The sequence below is a fragment of the Amphiura filiformis genome, chromosome 9 (assembly GCF_039555335.1).
Source record: "Amphiura filiformis chromosome 9, Afil_fr2py, whole genome shotgun sequence".
Classification (NCBI taxonomy): Eukaryota; Metazoa; Echinodermata; class Ophiuroidea; order Amphilepidida; family Amphiuridae; genus Amphiura; species Amphiura filiformis.
This window is the reverse complement of record NC_092636.1, coordinates 69,793,177-69,815,232: the sequence shown is the minus strand read 5'-3', so window position 1 is coordinate 69,815,232 and position 22,056 is coordinate 69,793,177. Positions and strand designations below refer to the sequence as shown.

The window sequence follows — 22,056 nt, the reverse complement described above, 5'->3', positions numbered from 1 at the left end:
TAGGGTGTTTTTTGACCATTTTGAGACTTCATGGTTACACATGATACCCCTTGTCAATGACCACCACTGTCCACCAGTGCCCCCTCCCTGCCACCCACCCAGGATTTAACAGAACAGGTTTATTTTGATGACATATCCATGGTAGAAACAGTTTTAAAATAAAGAATTTTATCAAAAATGGGTTAAATTAAACGGTTCACTTCACACACATAATGAACTATTAAAACCAATCATAACATTACACACTGGTTGTGGAAGTACAAAGGAACACATCTTTACACATGTATATGACCACACACAAATCAATGTTAGTCATGTTAGACTTATAGTAACTGTATAATTTATTAAGAAATACATAGTTTCCTGGTTATGTAGGAAATACTGAGAAACATCCAGGAAAAAGCATGAAAAGAAATACTGTCAGCCACAGGGTTGCAGCTAGGATATTTTAAGTGCCGAGTGGCATTTGATGAAAATCTTGCATTGCACCCGCTGTAGCTACAACCATGGTCAGCCAAGCCCAATTGGGGGGGGGGGTAACATCAAATTTAAGAAGTTTACAAATAAGATTTATTTACTCAAAAGTTTTTAAAACATCACAACTAGTCTATAGGCAAAATATCTAATGAGAGCCAACTTGGGTATGCACAGAAATATGCGTCGAGAGTACTACACAAAGACCACATGCTTACATGAAGCAATCACAGCTTTTGAGAATTGACCGATCACAGTTTTCGTATATATGGTTGTCGCTAGGCAAGATCGTGATTCAGTCATGTGTTATTCCACAAAAAGTACCCTGACGCAACTGTACACAGAAGGTATGTCCTCTCGTGATCTCGAGAATAAGATATTTTGCCTACAGTTTTTATGGGCCCTACCGACCCAGAGTTTCCATTTTGGGATTTTTTAAAAATTTGCTGAACACATGTTAAATTCATCTGTTTTGGGTCTTAAAATGGATGGAGTTAGGTGGAAATTGCTGTGTTCATGTAAAATCAGCTGTTTGGGGCAAAAAGTAGATATATTTTGATTGAAAAAATGCAAATTAGTGGATAACAATTTGAGACTAGTTTAGTTGAAATTGGAGCACTTTTCAGTTGTTGGTCCCCTGTAGCCCACCAAAAAATGACCTTTTACCTTTTGTATAACTTGAGATCGGTAGGTCAAACTATACCTTTTCTGAATCCTTTGGATGAGAGGAATACTTTGGAATGTTTTTAACCCAATTTGATCAACTTTGAAATTTGACGCCCTTTTAAATCCAAAATCCGCCCAAAAATATCACCCAAGACACCAGTTGTAAATAATAAGTAAATCAACATTTCCAAGCAAGGCTCCTGCTAAGGCGTGTCCGTGCATCCAGGACGTGATTTTCTATTGTTGGAAGCTGCACCAATGCCCAATAACGAAAATGGAAGGAGATAGCCAAATATTTATCAAAATGAGAATCGATGCGATGCAATACTGGCGATCAGAGCCCTGTAAAATTGCATTGTCTGTTGCCCACATCAACATACGTACGGACGTCGGACGCACAAAAATTGCATTGTCTGTTGCCCACATCAACATATGTACGGACTAAAATTGTGGGACGCGCATTTCACAACCAGATTTTACAGTTGTGCATCCGATCGGACGCAGAGCTTTTGATGGCTAGCAGGAGCCCTGCTTCCAAGTGTACTAAATATAGTCATATTAAATTCCTCATTTTCTGAAATATTTTGTGCGATCATATCATCATAATCATCACCGTTGTTGATTATCATCATAATCCTCATCATCGTAGTTGCTACTGTTCATGGCTACAAATTTACAATTTATAAAGTACCTCATAACACTATTACAAAACATGTTACATTAACTAGTGTCATTTGTTTTTATTATTATTTTCAACTCACCTTTCTCTTCGGATTTATTATTTTCTTCTGAATTTTGTGGCAACCTCAGTGGCACTCTTGGTACCTGGTAATAAATCACACACAATGATTTTAAAGTCAAGAAAACTTGTGCATTAAAATACAAGAAAATGTGTTACTTTTAAGATAAGTACCGTACTTATGAAGTTTCAATTTCCACAACACATAGGCCCTACTTGGCAATGCATTTTACATCCAAATAAGGCAAAAAAAAGGTTTATCTCAAAGCTCACAAGTGGTTTGAAAACAACTTAATGCGAAATGCAATTTTGGCCGATTTTTCCGGGTAAAAAAATTTGAAATAAAAAAATTACCACATTTCTTTTTTTCTTCAAATCGCACAATTTTACAAATGTATGCGCAAACTTTGAAACAAACCTTTTTTTTTTTTGCCTAATAAGCAAGCAACACCGTTATCATTAATATCAGATATTTACAGTCTGCAATGAATGCCATAATTCCCCTTTTTGTGATGCTCCAGGTATTGCCCAGAAAAGTATGTGAAGGGACAACTTCAAAATCCTGACTAAGGACTATAACAAAAGTCAGAATTAAAGACAATATGTTGCTGTCAATCAAACTTTCCACAGCCTGTGATTGGTTAGTAATGCAATTAACGTGGAAGATATTCATCTGGTGCCTTCAGAGAAAAAAGATTTGCAGAAAGATGAATAGTTGACGTTGATACTTTTACAAGGCAAAAAGCAACTTTTCTTGGCATTGTTGACATGGGGCTTTCAGGAATTTGTACGTTGCAAAACTAACCATGGGCACACTTTTTTCCATTGCATTAAGAAATTTCAATTATCATGAAAATCGTAAACAAACCCGTCTCTGAGTTTGATTTTAAAACTCTTTAATTCCCACTTTTATCATCTGAATTCTTCTTTGTTCATTCATACTGTCCAATTGCAACGGATATTAAACCCATGGAGCTACCTGCCTATTGGTCAAAAATGGAGTTTCATTATCAATTAGACCAATCAGAAACATTGTTAAAATAATTTCACCATGCAAAAAATTGGGGTAAATTATTTACAAAGCTCCATTCTGATTGGTGATTAAAATTAAGATATCATGTAATTGACCAATCAGAGGCAATGTTAGATCGGCAGGTAGTAAACTGCTCACCTGCAATTGTTCGTGCCAGTTGAAGACATCACCACTTCCAGATACTGGAGGCTGATTCACACCACCTGATTGGCTCATCCTTCCAACTAAAACTACTCTCCACCAATCAGGTATGAAGGACTGAATGATTGATGTTTGGGTGGGCAGTCAGTCACCTACTCGACTAACTGATGACTTGCTATTCAAAAACAGTACCCTATAGAGAGAGTGAAAAAAAGAATTAGAATTAACCAAGACAAAGACACCAGTCCATACGTGGGGCAGGGCAGTGACCCAAAAAGAAATGAAAACAAGGCGGTTCTCGAACCACGAGTCTCGCATGCTTTCGCGACCGCCTGCTTTTGCGATTACTTTTGGTAGAAGGAAAGGAACCTGCAACAACCCATGGTGACTTGCCTGTTCAATTTGAGCTTGATTGGACCAATATTGAAATTTGACCTTTGACCCCTAAATTTTGGTGGTTCTCGGCTCGGCACGATTAACTGGCCGATGGTGATTTCATGCCCATACGACAATTTTTAGTCATTTAACTTCAGATGACCCCTGGGTGACCCAGGATAAACCCAAAATTACCTTCCAAAAATTGGCTCTAAATGTAGACTATGCCATAGCCGAATTTTATTAAAAATATGTTTTTATTAGTCATGATGAACTCATTTCGTTGAACTCAAAATTATACTGATGTTTATTAAAATTAAAGTATTCAATAGTAAAATGGTCATAAAGAGTTAAAAATATCAGATGATTAGTGACAATAAAAGTAATTGAATGCAACATTATCTTGCATAATTATATAACGGCTCACTTTAATACTGAACAATTCTGATTTTGGAATCTATACTTTTATTGATAGCGAACCCCGAAAATTTGACTATGAACTTTGGATTGTAAGCAGAACTTTACCCCCTGGACTTTGCTCTCTAAAAACACACTGTCAAGCATACTTGATTATCAGTCCATTAACCACAAGTACTAAGCATGGACGCGCTAGATGTTTGATGAGAGATTAACTTTCGCGTCAACACAAAAGCGCCGCAAATACCAGAGACAGTTGTTTACGGTGTAGTTAATGGTAATGGCGCGGGCCCAGACGATTTAAACCATAGCGAGGTATGGGCGACCAATCACAAAGGCAGATCCATTTAAAGATGCATTACATCATGGCCAATTTTAGTTAGGCCAGAAATTGGCCTAACTCTCCATAGAGTCCCGTGTTAAAAATCTTAACCGCAAAGGCAATGTCAGTAGTCCACTTGGGAAGCTAACAAACAGAGGGAGTAGGGTGACTGATCAGATGTGAAAATCTATCAATTGTGCACACGTTAATTAAATCAGAGTTTTAAGCTTAAATACAATATCCAGAGTATGCACAATGGGCAAGTGGACTACGGGGTAGTCTACTCTAAATGTTGACTGTACCCACCAAGTTTCATGCCCATACTACAGTTTTAGCAATTTGATCTCAGATGACCCGAGTGACCTTGGATGACCTTGAAATGACCGTCCAAAAAATTGGCTCTAAATGTTGACTGTACCCACCAAGTTTCACTCCCAGACGAGGTTTTAGTAATTTGACCTCAAATGACCCCTGGGTGACCTTGGATGACCCTGAAATGACCTTCCAAATATTTGACTTTAAATGTTGACTGTACCCATTGCCCATACAACAATTTTTAGTAATTTAACTTCAGATGACCCTGGGTGACCCCGGATAAACCCAAAATGACCTTCCAAAAATTTGGCTCTAAATGTTGACTGTGCCCACCAAGTTTCATGCCCATACAACAGTTTTTAGTAATTTGACCTCAGAAGACCCTGGGTGACCCCAAAATGACCTTCAAAAAATTTGATTCTAAATGTTGACTGTACCAAGTTTCATGCCCATACGAGTTTTTAGTAATTTGACCTCAGATGACCCCTTGGTGACCTTGGATGACCCTGAAATGACCTTCCGAAAATTAGACTCTAAATGTGGACTGTACCCAAGACCCCTGGGTGACCTTGGATGACCCTGAAATGACCTTCCAAATATTTGACTTTAAATGTTGACTGTACCCATTGCCCATACAACAATTTTTAGCAATTTAACTTCAGATGACCCCTGGGTGACCCCGGATAAACCCAAAATGACCTTCCAAAAATTTGGCTCTAAATGTTGACTGTGCCCACCAAGTTTCATGCCCATACAACAGTTTTTAGTAATTTGACCTCAGAAGACCCCTGGGTGACCCCAAAATGACCTTCAAAAAATTTGATTCTAAATGTTGACTGTACCAAGTTTCATGCCCATACGAGTTTTTAGTAATTTGACCTCAGATGACCCCTTGGTGACCTTGGATGACCCTGAAATGACCTTCCGAAAATTAGACTCTAAATGTGGACTGTACCCACCAAGTTTCATGCCCATACGAGTTTTTAGTAATTTGACCTCAGATGACCCCTTGGTGACCTTGGATGACCCTGAAATGACCTTCCGAAAATTAGACTCTAAATGTGGACTGTACCCACAAAGTTTCATGCCCATATGACAGTTTTTAGTAATTTGACCTCAAATGACCCATGGGTGACCTTGGATGACCCCAAATTGACCTTCCAAAAATTTGGCTCTAAATGTTGACTGTACCCACCAAGTTTCATGCCCATATGACAGTTGTTTTTATAATTTGAACTTTGGTGACCCCTGGGTGACCTTGGATGGCCCTGAAATGACCTGAAAATTTGACTCTAAATGTTGACTGTACCCACCAAGTTTCATGCCCATACGACAGTTTTTAGTAATTTGACCTGGTGACCTTGGATGACCCCTGGGTGATCTCGGATGACCCCAAAATGAGCTTCCAAAAATTTGACTCTAAATGTTTCATGCCCATATGACAGTTTTTAGTAATTTGACCTCAGATGACCCCTGGGTGACCTTGGATGACCCAGAAATGATCTTCCGAAAATTTGACTCTAAATGCTGAGGAGGGAAAACTAAGCAATAAATATACGTCAATTCTTTGTCAATTTGAAAATATCAGTTATTGATCAAATAAGGGCAGTGCACATCCGTCTTTTTCGCATTCGACCTGTGCTAGAAATCTTTCAGGTTTATAAATAGCGCCATGTGCGGTATACTTTGGTAACTTCTAGAGGGTTTCAATTCATACTTATAATTCACTTATGACGACTGGGAGGAGATGAGATTTCAACCTGGGCTAAACCCTTCTGTTACCGTTAGAGTGCAATACGTGATTGATTAAAAATCAATAACTCGCAGCTTGCCGATTGATTGTAGATCACTATAAATCGGAGGAGCCTTTTGTAAGCTATTTGACCCCGCTCTTATTGTTAGAATACAATAGCTACCTTCTAATTACGTTTCCATATCAGGCCAAAAGGATGTATGCTTTGTGTCAGATGTATGTACTACATACTTCTTTTGTCGTGGTAATCGAAATTCGAGACCTAAAGTCCCAAGCTTTATTCTAAAAAGTACAGATAAAACGCATTCTTCTTTTGGATTTTTGAGACAAGAACTATTTTGTGTGCAAGATAACACGGATAGATTTTTTTTTTGAGACTTTAAATTCCTTGTAAATCGTCAGTTTTACCGAGGTTTCTTGTAAGTTTTTGTTTCCATGAAAGTGGTCAAGAAAAAGTTCAAAAATATCACATTTTTGGCTGGTGAATTTAAATTTTATTCAGGCTATCTTGCAGCTTCGACTTTAAAGTAAAGATATATATGGGACATTTCATATTTCCTTGAGGTGTTCTCTGAATGTTTATGTCAGAAAGATCATGGTTCAATACAAAATATTCACCAAAAATAGTAACTTGCCAACTTGATATAATTTATTTTAAAGACGGTCCCTGCATGCATGCATGCATGGCAGGTATGGTACAATATAGGGACGCACCAATTTTTAGTAGGCCTACCTCGGTGAAGCAATTTTTAGCGCCTCGATGAAGCAAACAGTTTACATTTTGTAGCACCTAAATTTAGCGTAGCACAAAAAGCGTTCTTCTTATGTTAAAATGAGTTCATATCAGGAGCGTAGTCAGCTTTCGTGATCAGAGGGGGAAAATAAAGGTTTGGGGGAAAATACAAAAATAATTATCAATTTGAACCGGTATTATTAATGCGATATGTACATACACTAGGTTTTTTTTAGCGAGACTGTAGGGCCTACATATAAACTGTTAAGTTTTCGAGCCTCCAAAAACCGGGCCAAAATGTTTTTATTGAGACAATGCTGGCGCATGCCGCAAAAATTTGGTATTTACATTCATTTTGGTGCATGATCGGGTACTGATTTTGGTGGGAAACAGGCTCCTTGCCCCTTTCTTTTCCTATGCCTTCCCGATTTCTTTTCATTTTGTGTTATCGGGCACTCTTTTCAGGGAGCACTCTGCCCCGCTGGTTAGTACCGCACGCTTCTGGTTCAAATGGTGAGTTTTAGCATGTTTTTTTCATGAATGTTTTCAAAGGAGATCCATGTCTTGCGATTATTTTCTTCAAAATATAGGTTCATGTGAGGATATCTCACCAAAACCATACTCTGATCCATCCAATGACCCCACATATGGCTCCCATCATCACGTGGCATAGATTTCTTTTTGACTTTGGGGTGGACTCTGGGGAAATCTTTGAAGTGGAGTGAATCAAGTGTATTCACTCACAGAATAACCTTTCACAAACAAATGCGAACAAAATACTTGCCAGTTTGAAGCTAAAATAAAATTAATATACCTGATGAAAACTGGAGCACCCTTGCCACCAAATTTTTTTTTTTCAGGTCCGAGGTGGTGCAATGTTTTTTTTTTTTTTGGGGGGCTCTGAGGTGAAGCAATTTTTTTTTATCAGATGGCGTGACAATTTCTTTTCCAAAAAACTACCAAGCCCCCCCCACCTTGATATCTAATGGTGCGTCCCTTATATAGGTTTATACATATACAATACAGTGTTGTATTTTGTTTATTCGACATCGAAGTGATTACATAACTTGGGTCACGGCCGGTCGTTGCATCAATCAAAGAAGTTTAGTCAGACTGATTAGGGGCACACTCCCACTTTGGAGGTGACGCGTACTAGTATGTAGGGCTGTTAAGACCCCCCTTTTCAGCGTTGCTGTCACCCACAGACCCTATATTTTTTACGAGCACATGCTCTGTCACCCGAAGACACCCTATTGTTCCATTCGATCTGTCACCAAAAGAGTGCGCGCCAGGATGAGGTGCAGGGGGGTGATGATGATGCAATACTTATCCCAGGGTGTTGAATTATAGGGGAGGCTTTTTGGCGGGACAAGGGGGGAGCCAATATTGGCACAGGTATAGGTATTTGCACCGTTTCGATATTGCGAATGTGATGTAGAAACATGTCAGGATAGGCCTAAATTCAAATGACCTATGCCGTTCACTCCAACTGGGAGTTGAGTGGTGGCATCCGCATCACAATGTCCCGCCAAACTGTTCTGTCATCTGCTGTACGGCTGGCATTTACTATGGAGTTTAGGTCGGTTCTTTTGCAGTCAGCTAGCAGGCAGTCTCTCCACCTCTTTGGCGGTCTTCCTCTAGGTCCGACTCCCTGGATGTGACATTCAAAGGCCATCTTTGGAAGGCGTGAGGGAGGCATTCTCTGGACGTGGCCAAAATAATGCAGTCTCTTCCGGGTTATTCTGTCCAAGATGGAAAATTCCACACCCCGGGTTTTGCGGATGATGGTGTTTCTGATCCTGTCTCTCCGTGTTACTCCCATTATTTTCCTAAGGCACATCATCTCGAAAGTGAGCAGTCGATTCTCATCCTCTCTTTTCAATGTCCAGGTTTCTGCTCCGTATAGCAATATTGACAAAACAAGGACCTTGTAAAGCTCAATCTTGGTGTTGGTTTGGATGTCCTTAGCACTCCAGATACTCTGTAGTCTCTGCACAGCTCCTAGGGCTTTGCCTATTCAAGTTTAATATCTTCTGAGCAGGATCCTTTTGGGTGATCTTTCCTCCCAGGTATGTGAACTCCTCTACCTGCAGAAGCTGGGTATTGTCAATTGTGATGTTCAGATGGGTGTCTTCTTTGCATATGGCCTGGACTTCTGTTTTAGCGATATTTATTTTGAGTCCAAAAGCTGAGCTGCTTTGATGAATGAGGCTAACCAGTGTCTGGAGGTCTTCTTCACTGTTAGCAATTAGTGCAATGTCGTCTGCAAATCGTAAGTTGTTCACCACTTGTCCTTGGATGTTTACTCCTATGTTGGTATCGTGCAGGGCATACAACATAGTCATCTCCAGTAGGATGTTAAAAAGTTGGGGTGAGATTACACATCCTTGGCGAACTCCAACCAGGGTTGTAAACCAGTCTGTTAGTTCCCCATTTACTCTGACAGTACTTGCAGATTTATTGTAGAGAGCTTTCAGGAGACAGGTGATTTTGTTTGGGAAACCAAAGAAGCCAAGTGCCTTCCAAAGTCCTTCCTGCCACACTGAGTCGAAGGCTTTTTCAAGTCGATGTAGCAACAGAAAAGGGCCTTCCTCATTTCAAGATGCTTCTCAACTATTTGCCTGAGGGTGAAGAGTTGGTCTATGGTTGAACGTCCTGGTCTAAATCCTGCTTGGGACTCTGATAGAATTTCTTCAGTTCTTTTCATGATTCGGCGTTGTAGAATAAGTGTAATTACTTTGCATGCATGGCTAAGCAAGCTGATCCTCGGTAGTTGCATAATCAAGCTTGTCTTTCTTCTTGTAAATTGGTGTGATGATAGCCCTCCCCCAGTCATCTGGGAAGATTTCGCTGTCCCATATTTTGGTGCATAGCATATGTAGGATTTCGATCCCTGCGCTCCCAGCTGCTTTGAGTTCTTCAGCTGTGATATTGTCATATCCCGGGCTTTGCCATCTGACATCTTTTAACAGCACTTTCAATTTCCTCTCGTAGGATGGCTGGTTCTATCTTGCAGCTGGGCATCTGGGGAACACTTTGCGTTAGCTCCTCATCTGTTGGGTTCTTTTTATTATATAGTTCTTGAAAGCTTTCTTTCCACCTATCCTTTACTTCCTCTGATTCAGTAAGAATCTGTCCATCTTTACTTATGACGGTTTGCATTCTGATAGAGGCTTTTCTTGTAATTTTCTTGATGGTTGAGTACACTTCTTTTGACTTTGCTGCCTGATGTGCATTGTCAACTTTTTTGCAAAGGTCTTTGAGCCACTGATCTCGGCATCCCTTGACTTTTCTTTTTATTTCACGACTTAAGAAGTTGTATCTACTTCTCTTGGTTGGGTCCTTTATTTTTTCTTGCTTTGCTCTACTTCGTTCGTTTGCCAGTTGGATGACTTCCTCGCTAATCCATGGCTTTTCTTTGTGTCCTTTAGGCCTATAAAGGGGAATATTTTTGGCATGTCAAAATATTTTGATGTATAGGCCTAGCCATGATAATCTTTACCTATTAAAACCAAAAAGAAACTGTCTTTGGGTCACTATCAGACACTATGTTTGAAAAAAATCGTTTTGATTAACAAAAGTTGTAGCTTCGGAAATACTAAAAAATGCCATTTTGCGAATTTAATAAAAGTAAATGAGATATTTCAATTTTTCTCTTGAAAACATTAGTCAAGTTACATAAAGTAGTGCAAAATATGGGTTCGAATTTGATTGCAAAGATGGTTTCTAGAAAAGGGGTCAATTTATTTTGTTGCAAAAGCCCTTACATCCACAAAAGGCACGATATAAACGAAATAATAAAATAAATAGGAAGGCTTGAAAATTGTACCAAACCTATTCTTTTAGTTTCTATTTATCAACACTTTATTCAAAACCAAAATGAATCAAATCGAACTAGTAATAATTGAACAATTTTTGAAAAAGCTGTTTTTCTCAAAAAGTCAAAAAGTAGATGTACAAAGGGCTTTTGCAACAAAACTCTTTATATATTAATATCATCTGTATTATTAATATTAGACAGATTGACTATTATTTTGTTGTTGATATATTATAAGTACTGAATTTACTAGTATTACTATCACCAAGTCAATAGTAGGCCTATATTGTTATAATTCAATGTTAATTAAAATGTCAGCAGTAGCCTAGGCACATCAACAATATTTGGTGGGTATGTTCCCCCGGAATGTTTAGGTGGTGGTTCTTTGGGAGATGCGGGCGTACCAGTAAAAGGGGGCCTTTTGGAGCTGCGAACAAGTAAAATATGGGGACTTTTGGAGCTGCGAACAGTCAAAATCAAGGGTCTTTCTTCGCTTTTTGCTTGAAATCCCAGAAATATGAGGAATGAACAATTTTGGGGTCTTTTAGAGCTAAATATTTATTTATCAAAATCAAGGGTCTTTCGGAGTTCTATTTTGGTCAAATATAGGGGGTCTTTCGGAGCTGCGAAATCCAAAAAGGAGGGTCTTTCCGGGGGAGCATACCCATATGGTCATTTGTGTTAAGTGCCCTTCCCCCCGTGAGTATAATGCATTTGCCACTTCCGAAATTTTTTTACTGATAAGCATAGGAACCGCATAGTCAGAGGCAAGGTTCATTATTGATTGGAGATTCAGTATGCTAGCAAGAGACAAGTGCGGTAATAGCATTTCAAGTGTATGCGCTTAATTTCAGTAATCAATAAGAGCTAATGAACAAAATCATTTCTGACAGAACTGCTAGCGCAGTAGTGTAAGCGCTCGACTGTGAAACCGGAGGTTGTGGGTTCGAACCCGTCAGAATTTTAATTCAGATAATTTTCTTCTTTCGTGAAGAAGAAATAATAATTGAATCCGTCTTATAAAATTTAACATAGTATAGTAGAATCATGTAGGCCTATGTGTTATCAGATAAGATCTTCTGTAGATTACCATATCAAAAGAATTTCAAGTTTTGTCAAGCAAGTTTCTAAGTGTGCCCCTAATCGTGGTTTGTATAGAATTGAGGTGATAGCTTTGTTTGATAATAACCAATGACAGAGCCGCTACGATTTTAAATTAAAAACAGGTCACCGCTTGAGGCGCTGCATTAAGACGCAGCCTAAAAAGTTTATTACGGGACAAAATAGACGTGAGTGACTGTCATTTTTATTTGGGATCTTTGGTTCTCAAGTGCCATAATAAAGAGCTCATTAAGGTGAAGGGGTGTCTGGGTAGGTCATGGGGTGTCATGGTTGGTCAAGAGGTATCATTGAGAGTATTGTGGGTGTCATGGTGGGTCAAGGGTTTCATGGTTGATTAGGGGTGTTATACTGGGACAATCTGTAATTCTTTTTGACGTCGGTGGTCAGGTAACAAAAGTTATGTATATTATAGGGGCAAGGAATCCAGTTACTATACTGGAATTTCAGTGACTCAAGACAAGTAGTTATTGATTAAAATCAAATATTGGGTTTCCCTCATTTTTGACTGCAACTCCACAACTGTTGTCTGTGCTGAAACAAAATTTTCAGTGCAGTAGTTGTAGTCCTTGCCCCTATAATATACATATCTTACTTGTCACCAATGCGCTATAATTTTTGAGAAAAATGCAAATATAGGCACAAAATTGCCCAGGGGTGTAGTACCACCTTAATGAGATATAGACACTTTTTGTACTTTTGTGCACTTTACCCTCTTTCTTTTTAACCAGTCATCATAGAGAGTCGTGCGATATATCAAACTTTTCCTCTAGTCTAAGGAACAAAAAAGTCACTGGTCTAGGGTTGTAAAATTCCCGGGAATTTTTGGAGTGGAAAGTTTCCACCGGAAATTTTGGGAATTAACGGGAATTATGGGAATAATCAGGAATTTTCATTCAAATCTAAAAATCAAAGTTTAAACAGGGGAATCACTCTGTAGATTAGGGTATTGGAGTAATTTATAAGACCATACAATAGGGTGCATCTATAGCCCCCATAGTTTGCATTATTTTTGTTCCACTTGTCCCAAAACTAATCCCTACCAAATTTTATTTAATTCAGAGTTTGTCTTATGGGGCCACCACAGGCCTGAAATCCGAAAATGGGCTTGTCCATTGAAACATGTAGTAAAGTGAACTTTATACTCTAAAAACACACTAATATCCTATATAATGCATGTAATGTAAAGATGTAAAGAAGAGGGCCATATGAAACTTAACTTTAATACTCTGCTGTGGGATTTGTTTCTTGGATACTGTGATGTGCCCTGAGTGATTTAATTTGATTATCTTTGTTTACAATTAAAATCTAGTTTATGAGACATTTTAGGGATCCCCTTTCTTGCATCAACTTGATCAAAAACAAATTGAATCATTTCTAATTTTGGATTATATGGGAATTCCCCTAGAGATTGTAAAGTAAAGATGATGTCACAGGATTCCCCTCAGGAAGTGATGTCAGGGGATTCCCCTCAGGAAATGATGTCATGTGAAAGGTTAATGTTATAATTAAGGCTTGGGGATTTCCAAGATCACATATATGGCTATCAATATTTGGGATTTCCCCCTGCTTGGTATATAATAAGAAAATGTAAACACAATTGTCACAGTTGATAGTGTTGATCTGGGCTAGCTAGCTAATATGCTTACAGTCCAATTCCTTCAAAGAAAGGAAATTGCGAACCAGAATTAATTTAAGTAGTCAATGCACTACTACCTGCCAGTGTTGTCGGAGAAGATCTAGAATACGCCAAAGAACGTACTTCTTCCAAGAAAGGAAAATGTATTCTTCTGCCGATTTGCTGAAGTCTGGTAAAAGGAGCAACACAACTGTCAAAATAAGTGGGGACAACTGCATCGCAGTCCTGCTTCCTGAAGATATTGTGTGAAAGGTGGAAATAGCACCAAGTTTGGAGAAAGCAGCGCAAGGAGTTTAGCATAGGAGAACGGCGCAAGGAGTTTAGTATAGGAGAACTGCGCAAGGAGTTATAAACGTGTTTGGAGAACACCATTTTCGTATAAGGAATTTATACGCAAGGATTTATCAATGCAAGTGTACAAAGGACTTCGCTGATTTTCGCAGGACAAGTGAATAAGGATATATTACATCAGTAGTCCAGAACATTGCAAGAACTTTATGATTGCCAAGAAGAAGAATGCTGGCTAAGTACAAAATAGATAAAGAGTGATTATATTTGATTATTGTGTATTTGCATTTGTTGTCACGTATATTATACCAATCATAACATGCTTTCAATTAAAGACCAAACAGTGTATTTGTGTTGTGCATTCGTGTGAGTTCGGGTAAAAGGTGATTTTGGCCTTGAGTCAAGTACGACTCGTAACAATTCTCAGATGAGGGTCAAAGGCCAACAGAGTTCAATGTCAACAAAGGTCAAAGGTCAACCAAATAAGGTCAAAGGTCAACAATAAACATATAAATGACATTCAGAGAAAAGTAATACTGTATGTTGTGTAAATCATTGGTCTTTTTATCACTCTTTCCAATAAGATCATGATCAGGGATTCCACACCTTAGGAAGCGATGATGCAGTAATGTCAACTAAATTCAAGCAACCTGCAGCTCTCCACAAAGCTAGGTGGATGGAAAAGCTACTTTACTCAATAAAGATCTGTTTGCTTGAAGCCTAGATTTCACAGCTGCCACAAGGTACCATAACAGCCGCCCATCAAGTGCCAAAAGTGAGAGAATTTGTTATCTTCGCCACTCTGATCTTAGTGTGGTCGTTGAAGAGGAAAAACAGTGGCTACCCGGAAAAAATTGGTAAAAAGCTGATTTTTGCACCAGACAAGCAGAATATATCATAGAACATCATATCCAAAATCCCCAGAAATCCCCTTGGGGAATTCGTTTTATCCAAGATGGTCGCCAAAATGGCCGCCACAGCATATACTTAGCTGTATCTTAGCTCTAAAGCAGATATGATGATGATTTTAGTGTCTTTGAATAGGTTTAAGAGGTCAGAGAATTCAAATTTGTACAAATCTAACACACTGATGTCTTCAATCACACTGAATTCAAGATGGCCGCCAAAATGGCCGCCACAACATATAATTAGCTGTATCTTAGCTTCTAAAGCAGATAAGATGATGATTTTAGTGTCTTTGAATAGGTTTAAGAGGTCAGAGAATTCAAATTTGTACAAATCTAACACACTGATGTTTTCAATCACACTGAAATCCAAGATGGCCGCCAAAATCCCACCACCACCACATATGATTAGATATATCTCCACTTCTGAAGCAGATATGATGATGATTTTAGTGTCCTTGAATATATTTCAGAGGTCAAAGAATTCAAATTTGTACGTATCTAAAACACTGAAGTCTTCATTCACACTTGATTTCAAGATGGCCGCCAAAATGTGTTATGTTTAGGTATATTTTGGCTTATGAAGCAGATATGATAATGATTTTAGTGTCTTTGAATAGGTTTTAGGTGACGAGAAGTCAATTTTGTATTTATCTTCGTAAGCATATGTCTTTACTGACACTGCAATCCAACATGGCCCTCAATATTGCTAAAATCAAACATGATTAGCTAAATATCTCAGCTTCTGAAGCCAATATAATTGTGATTTTAATCTTTGAATAGGTTTTTAAGAGAATGTAGGTTTTAAAAAAAAAAAATTGTTGCAATTACTTAAAACCCGTGCTTAAAACACTGAAGTGCAAGTCGCATAATAGAATCCCAAATAGCTGCCACCACATGTGACTATATATCTCAGCTTCTGAAGCAAAAGTAGCTGTCTTCGTTCTCATCTACAGGTATAATCGCCTCAGCGTTTTGGCAATGTTCTCCTGTGTAGTCTTCACAAGCTGTGACACATTTAAGTCCATTTTTGCAACAGGATCATCCGTTATTTACACAATAATTCCTGGAGGAAAGTTTACAATTCAGGGCTGTCAACTTTTTGGAATTGCTTGGCGTGAGACAGAGGCATACCGGATTTGCCGCCTTCATTGTTCATTTTGACCCATGATTATTTGAGCCACGGCGCCGAGAATGTGAAAAGCGGAGGGGGGGGGGGTTAGAAACAACAATTTATGCATGGCGATGCGTGAGATTTTACTCAATTTTCAGCTTTTTTGCGTGAGATTTACTTTTTAGGCGTGAGATTATACTACCTTGGCGTGAGACCGTGAGAAAGTGACCCAAGACTCACGGCCAATACGTGAGAGTTGAGAGCCCTGCAATTGTATCATACAAGCTTAACAAGCTATGTGGTACTGCATCTAAATTCGTAAGGACCAGTGCTAGTACGATGTCAGAGTGTTTCCAGCCCATTGCTTTAAATTGGATTCAAGTCATTGTTTGTTAGCTTTTCCAAAGTATGACCTGTAAAACAACCCCCAGACTGTGAAAATATGCTGCTCTTTCAGTAGGTGAAAGCTTTTGTCGATAGCTGTGGATCAAATGATGCTTTATTTGATGATACCATCCCCATGGATTAAGCGAACCGTAGAAAAAAAAAAAATCTTCTTCTCTGCCACCATATAAGACAACAAATAATCTGATGCCAGCTATCACGATCTGTTCTAATGTCGCCTCAGGATCACTCATCTAGGATGATATCTGCTGCAGTGCCATTCTTTTATCTTCTTCAACAAACTTGTCTTTCCATGTCTATGAGTCGCAACCACTCCAGGCATGGATAAACAGGAGATGGGATGTCACTACTTCACCAGCTTTGTTAACAAGGTTTTGAACTTTCCAAACCACCAACCCTTTCTTCTCTGAATGGAAGTATATAGATACCAGCCATAGTCTGGTCTCAGTGGTATATCAAAGGACAATTATTTCTGTGTCATCTGCTACTACAGATACTTCTCTTCCTTGTCTTGCAAATTGAAGGGTACCTTCCACTTTCAAAGTGTCAGCATGATACAGCATCTCCAGTACTATTGTGCACGATCTGACCATTGGTTTCCAAGTATCGACTCGGCAGCTTAGATAAACTGACTGTTGTTCTTCTCATTCGAGAGGAAGGGCTGCTGGTCATGGTGAGAACCTTCATAGATTATGTGAGCTGAATATGATAAGAACAAATGCCTGCTGAGTCGATGGATGGTGGACAAGTACCGGAGATGCTGACACATTGATAGTGGAATGTACCCTTCAAGACTCCTTCAATGTTCAAGACAAGGAAGAGAAGTCCCACTGGGGACCAGAATATAGCTGATATCGGTGGGTTGGAAAGTTCAAGACCTTATTAACAACGTTGGTGAAGTATTGACATTCCATCTCAGGTCCTGTTTATCCATGCATGGAGTGGTTAGACTCTTCTGCAACATTTGGACATGGAAAGACAAGTTTGTTGCAGAAGATAAGAAGAATTGCAGCAGATATCATCCTAGATGCGCGATCCTGAGGCTTACATTAGAACAGATTGGTACAAATGGCATCAGAGTATTTGTTGTCTTATGTGGTGGCAGAGAAGAAGATTCTTTAAACGGTCTGCGGTTCGCTTAATTCATGGCGATGGTATCATCAAATAAAGCATCACTTGATCCACAAAAGCATCCACCTAGTTAAAAAAATAGCAGCGTATTTTCACAGTCTGAGTGTTCTTTTGCAGGTCATATTTTGGAGAAAGCTCACAAACAATAACTTGGATCCAAATCAATGGGGTTGGAAACTCTCTGACACCGAGATTAGCACCGGTCCTTACGGATGTAGATACAGCACCACAAGGTTTGCAGAGGAGAAAATTGCCAAAACGCTGAGGCGATTATACTTGCAGATGAAGTCAAAGATAGCTACTTTTGCTTCAGAAACTGAGGTATAGAAAATCATGTGGTGGCAGCTGTTTTGGATTATATTGTTACTGAGCACTTACTTCCATGTTTTAAGTAATTGCAACATTGAAATCTGCAACCCCTAAAACCTACATTCTCTTAAAAGCCTATTTAAAGGTTAAAATCATCATTACATTGGTTTTATAAGCTGAGATATACAGTTAAGCATGTTTGATTTTAGCCATATTGAGGATCATCTTGGATTACAGTGTGAGTGAAGAATTGACTTAGTACTTTAGATAAATACAAAATTGACAACTGCGCCACCTAAAACATATTCAAAGACACTAAAATCATTATCATATCTGCTTCATAAGCCAAAATATACCTAAACATAACACGTGGTGGTGGTGGTGGTGGCAGCCATTTTATGCCATCTTGGATTCCAGTGTGAATGAAGACTTCAGTGTTTTAGATACGGTCAAATTGGAATTCTTTGACCTCTGAAATATATTCAAGGATACTAAAATCATCATCATATCTGCTTCAGAAGCGGAGATAATATATCTAATCATATGTGGTGGTGGCCATTTTGGCGGCCATCTTGGATTTCAGTGTAATTGAAGACATCAGTGTGTTAGATTTGTACAAATTAGAATTCTCTGACCTCTTACACCTATTCAAAGACACTAAAATCATCATCATATCTGCTTTAGAAGCTAAGATACAGCTAATTATATGTTGTGGCGGCCATTTTGGCGGCCATCTTGAATTTCAGTGGGATTGAAGACATCAGTGTGTTAGATTTGTACAAATTTGAATTCTCTGACCTCTTAAACCTATTCAAAGGCACTTAAATCATCATCATATCTGCTTTAGAAGCTAAGATACAGCTACTTATATGTTGTGGCGGCCATTTTGGCGGCCATCTTGGATAAAATGAATTCCCCAAGGGGGATTTCTGGGGATTTTGGATATGATGTTCTATGATATATTCTGCTTGTCTGGTGCAAAAATCAGCTTTTTACCAATTTTTTCCAGGTCAAAATGTCCAACGACCATACTATCTATAGTTCGTGGTGGTTGACCTGCTCTTCAGCTGCTGATGCCCCATGGCATGACCTCAATCTGTTTCACAAGTTTCTCATGTATGACTATATGAGGCTGTGAATCCAGCCATTTCTTCAAGTGCAATTAAAGCTTTGAAGCATCACCTATGGTACATGTACTTGACAGGAGAGAGAGTGCCCCTTGCACTGTTTAGTGATAGAGTGCCCACAGATGAGCGACGTGCGGTTGTGCACTCGCTGATAAACTCCTTGTAGTTAAACCTGCAGTAGACATCTTAACACCTAAGAGGCGGATTGGATTAGCCTTTGGAAAGCCTGAGTCTCCAACCAAACATGCTGAATGAGACCTACCCAGAAACAAAAATTCAGCTTTGGTACTCAACTCCATCATATTTAGATCGCAGCTTGAAAAATAGGGTGGAAAACCTGCTATTTCTTGTCTAAGGGTGTTGAATTCCGCAACCATGACAATAAAATCAGCAAAAAAAGTTACCTCAAGTGTTATATGAAATATGTTCTGGGTGTGTTTTAGAGGCTAATTAACACATCTAGAGTGGTCTGTAAAGTACGACCCAAAAATATGCACTTATACTTAGTAAAATTTGGCATATTTTGTTACCATGGCTGCCAAATTCAATACACTTAGACAAGAAATAACAGGTTTTTCTCCCTATTTTCAAGAGCCATCTAACTATGATGGAGTTGAGTGCCAAGCTGAATTTTTGTTTCTAGATCTCTTATAAGTATGTTTCATGGCTGTAAATTTCAATTCATGTTACAAGAAGTTATGAGCTACCAAAGTTGGTAAAAATCACCAATGATACTCGCGAGTGCCAAAAAAGGGGTCCGGGCCAAACTTCAAACGGCCATTTCTCAAAAACGACATGGCCTACGAGGCCAATTTTTTGTATGGCCGTGTGTCCTGAACTCGCCACCCTTAGCGTTACATGACAAATATTATGAATTTTTACACCAACCGGGTTTCTAATTAGATTATCTCCACAATCATCAACCCTAAACTAGCAAAAGTATACATTTTTGGAAAGCTGAAGGCATAAGCAATTCAAATATATACATTTTAACTCATTATACAGGGTGACCTGCAAGTTATACAGGGTGGAATAAAAAAGATTTTGATAAAAAATGGGCCACTCAATGCATTGCTTATTACCAACTTGTAAATAAACTGGAAGTAAACAACATTCATTTGGTTAGAGGATATGGAGAGCCAACTGACTTTGGAAGAAACCAAAATCGCAGCTGTTTGGTAATCTCGGAATATAGGGTGTCCCAAAGTTAGCAAAGTATGTAAGATTTTTTAACAATTCAACATATTTTGAACCTAAACATTTTCTCCCTAACCTATACAGAAAAAATATGTCCATATTTAGATTCCTCGTCGAATTTCCCTTCAGAAAATCTATACTTTGACTATGATAGGATAAGTAATTAAAATTTTACAGTAACTTTTAGATTTTGAAGACATCTGCATTACTTACTACAGTGTTTAATATGACAACGGGTAGTTTTGTTTGGAAAAGTTTGTATTTTCTAGACTAAACCAATCATAAATGATTAAAAACAATTAGTAGAATTGTTTAGCTGTAAGGCCATTAGTCTTTTAGATGCTAAATAGAGTCCAAATCCAATTGACAGCCTTTACAGAAGCAGATTACGCACTAAAAATACCAATCCCATAGAGTTTGTGTGTACCACATCCCCACCACCACATCCCCACCACCGCCACCCTGCCCATTCTGAATTCTATGAAGCACAGTGTCAGTATTAAAAAAGTTCAAGTATTTCTTTTTACAGGGTTGAAAGTGCATTTTATTTAGCAATAAAATGAGACCACAAGCATGACAATAACTTCTTGCTTGACAGAGATATGTTCATTTGTTTTGAGTCGACTTTGGCAAAATGTAACGTCGCCACCTTTTTTTGGTGGCGAGCTCAAGACACACGACCGTATGGCTTCATTGCGGCCACAAAAGATTATTCTGATGGAATTTAATCAAAATCTGAGAGGGTCACCTGGGGACCCCTGGTTGATTTGACATGGACTGACCCTATTATAATGGTAATTGGGAATTCCAAAAATATGCAAAATTTTAGGACATGAAAATATGCAAGATGCTGGACTTAGAAAATCCCACATGAAAAAAAATCTTTGTCAATTTTTTAATACTGAAAATCTGTGGTAAAAGAACATATAAACAAGGATAATTCTTCATAGGTAGCACAGCACTTATTAGGGGTGTGATTTTCGGGTAATTTTGTGCCCGGGTAACCTGCGCATTTTTCGGGCGGGTAACTGGGTACCCGAAATTGAAAAAAAAAATGGTTTTTTTTTTTAAAGTTATTTTTCTCGGTTTTGTAGTGTCCCTGACCTAGACCTAAATGCTAGGATCATTCATGGTTGATTTAAAATTCATATCATATTTATCAATGATATCAAAATGCATTCAAATTCAATGCATTTTGATATCATTAATATAGAGTATATGACATGAATACAAAATATCAATTTTCTTATTAAAAACACAAAACATCGTGCAAAATTCAAATTTTTTTTTTTAGGTCTTGAAAGTCAACCATGAATGATCCTACCATTTAGGTCTAGGTCCAGGGACACTACAAAACCGAAAGAATAAATGTGACCCATCACATCGAAATGTTCACCTCGCGGCAGATATGAAAATGGAGATTTAAACACTAGGTTAAACTGCTGCTTTTTAGCTTGAAAATGACACCTTACTTGTCAAAATCAGATACGGTACAGTAAAAATGTTCTATGAGACAAAAACAAGCTCAGAATTCTTTTAATTTTCTTTATATTTTTCCATCTTCTTTCATTGTTATCTGCCAATTAAGCTACATGTAGCCGCGAAGTGGTCTGTTTCGATGTGATGGGTCACAAATAACTTTAAAAAAAAAAAATTATTATTTTCTTTTTTAAATTTAAACTTTCCAGAATTCCCGGAAACTTTCCACCCCTTTACAACCCTAAGTATTCTATTGTTAAGCGGCTAAATTGGGTGATTCATGCATTTACTTTGAATGAGCGGTCTCGCACATATTTTCTTTGAGGATATATAGCTGGATCATTCACAGGATCAACCTCCTTTTCCTTACATCTTCTCTGAACAGACATTTGCCCATAACTTTTTTTGATTTTTGACCTACAGATATGGTTGACCACTCATTTTTAAAATTAAATAATCACCTTTTTAAACAAAATAATTTCCATTTGTGAACTACTAGAAAATGTTGTGATCATGCTAAAGCTAAGGCAAGCGTGTACTCAATGTGCGTAGATCTGT

General features: G+C 38.4%; 2 protein-coding genes across 2 annotated transcripts in view; both read right to left on the bottom strand.

The window, feature by feature from the left end:
* The window catches only part of LOC140161397 (uncharacterized), a 29,764-nt gene that overhangs the window by 6,782 nt on the left and 926 nt on the right, over window positions 1-22,056 (bottom strand). Inside the window, 2 exon segments of the mRNA XM_072184912.1 lie at window positions 1,902-1,965; window positions 3,051-3,246. Coding sequence (XP_072041013.1) covers window positions 1,902-1,965; window positions 3,051-3,128 — 142 coding nt within the window. The 5' untranslated portion in view covers window positions 3,129-3,246.
* LOC140160252 (uncharacterized) lies at window positions 8,449-8,790 on the bottom strand. The gene has a single exon (XM_072183528.1). The coding sequence runs from the start codon at window positions 8,788-8,790 to the stop codon at window positions 8,449-8,451; it is 342 nt and encodes a 113-aa protein (XP_072039629.1).

Bases quoted from the DNA above. Each gene is read 5' to 3' on its own strand.
- LOC140160252 (XM_072183528.1), bottom strand. From the start codon at position 8,790: ATGGGAGTAACACGGAGAGACAGGATCAGAAACACCATCATCCGCAAA.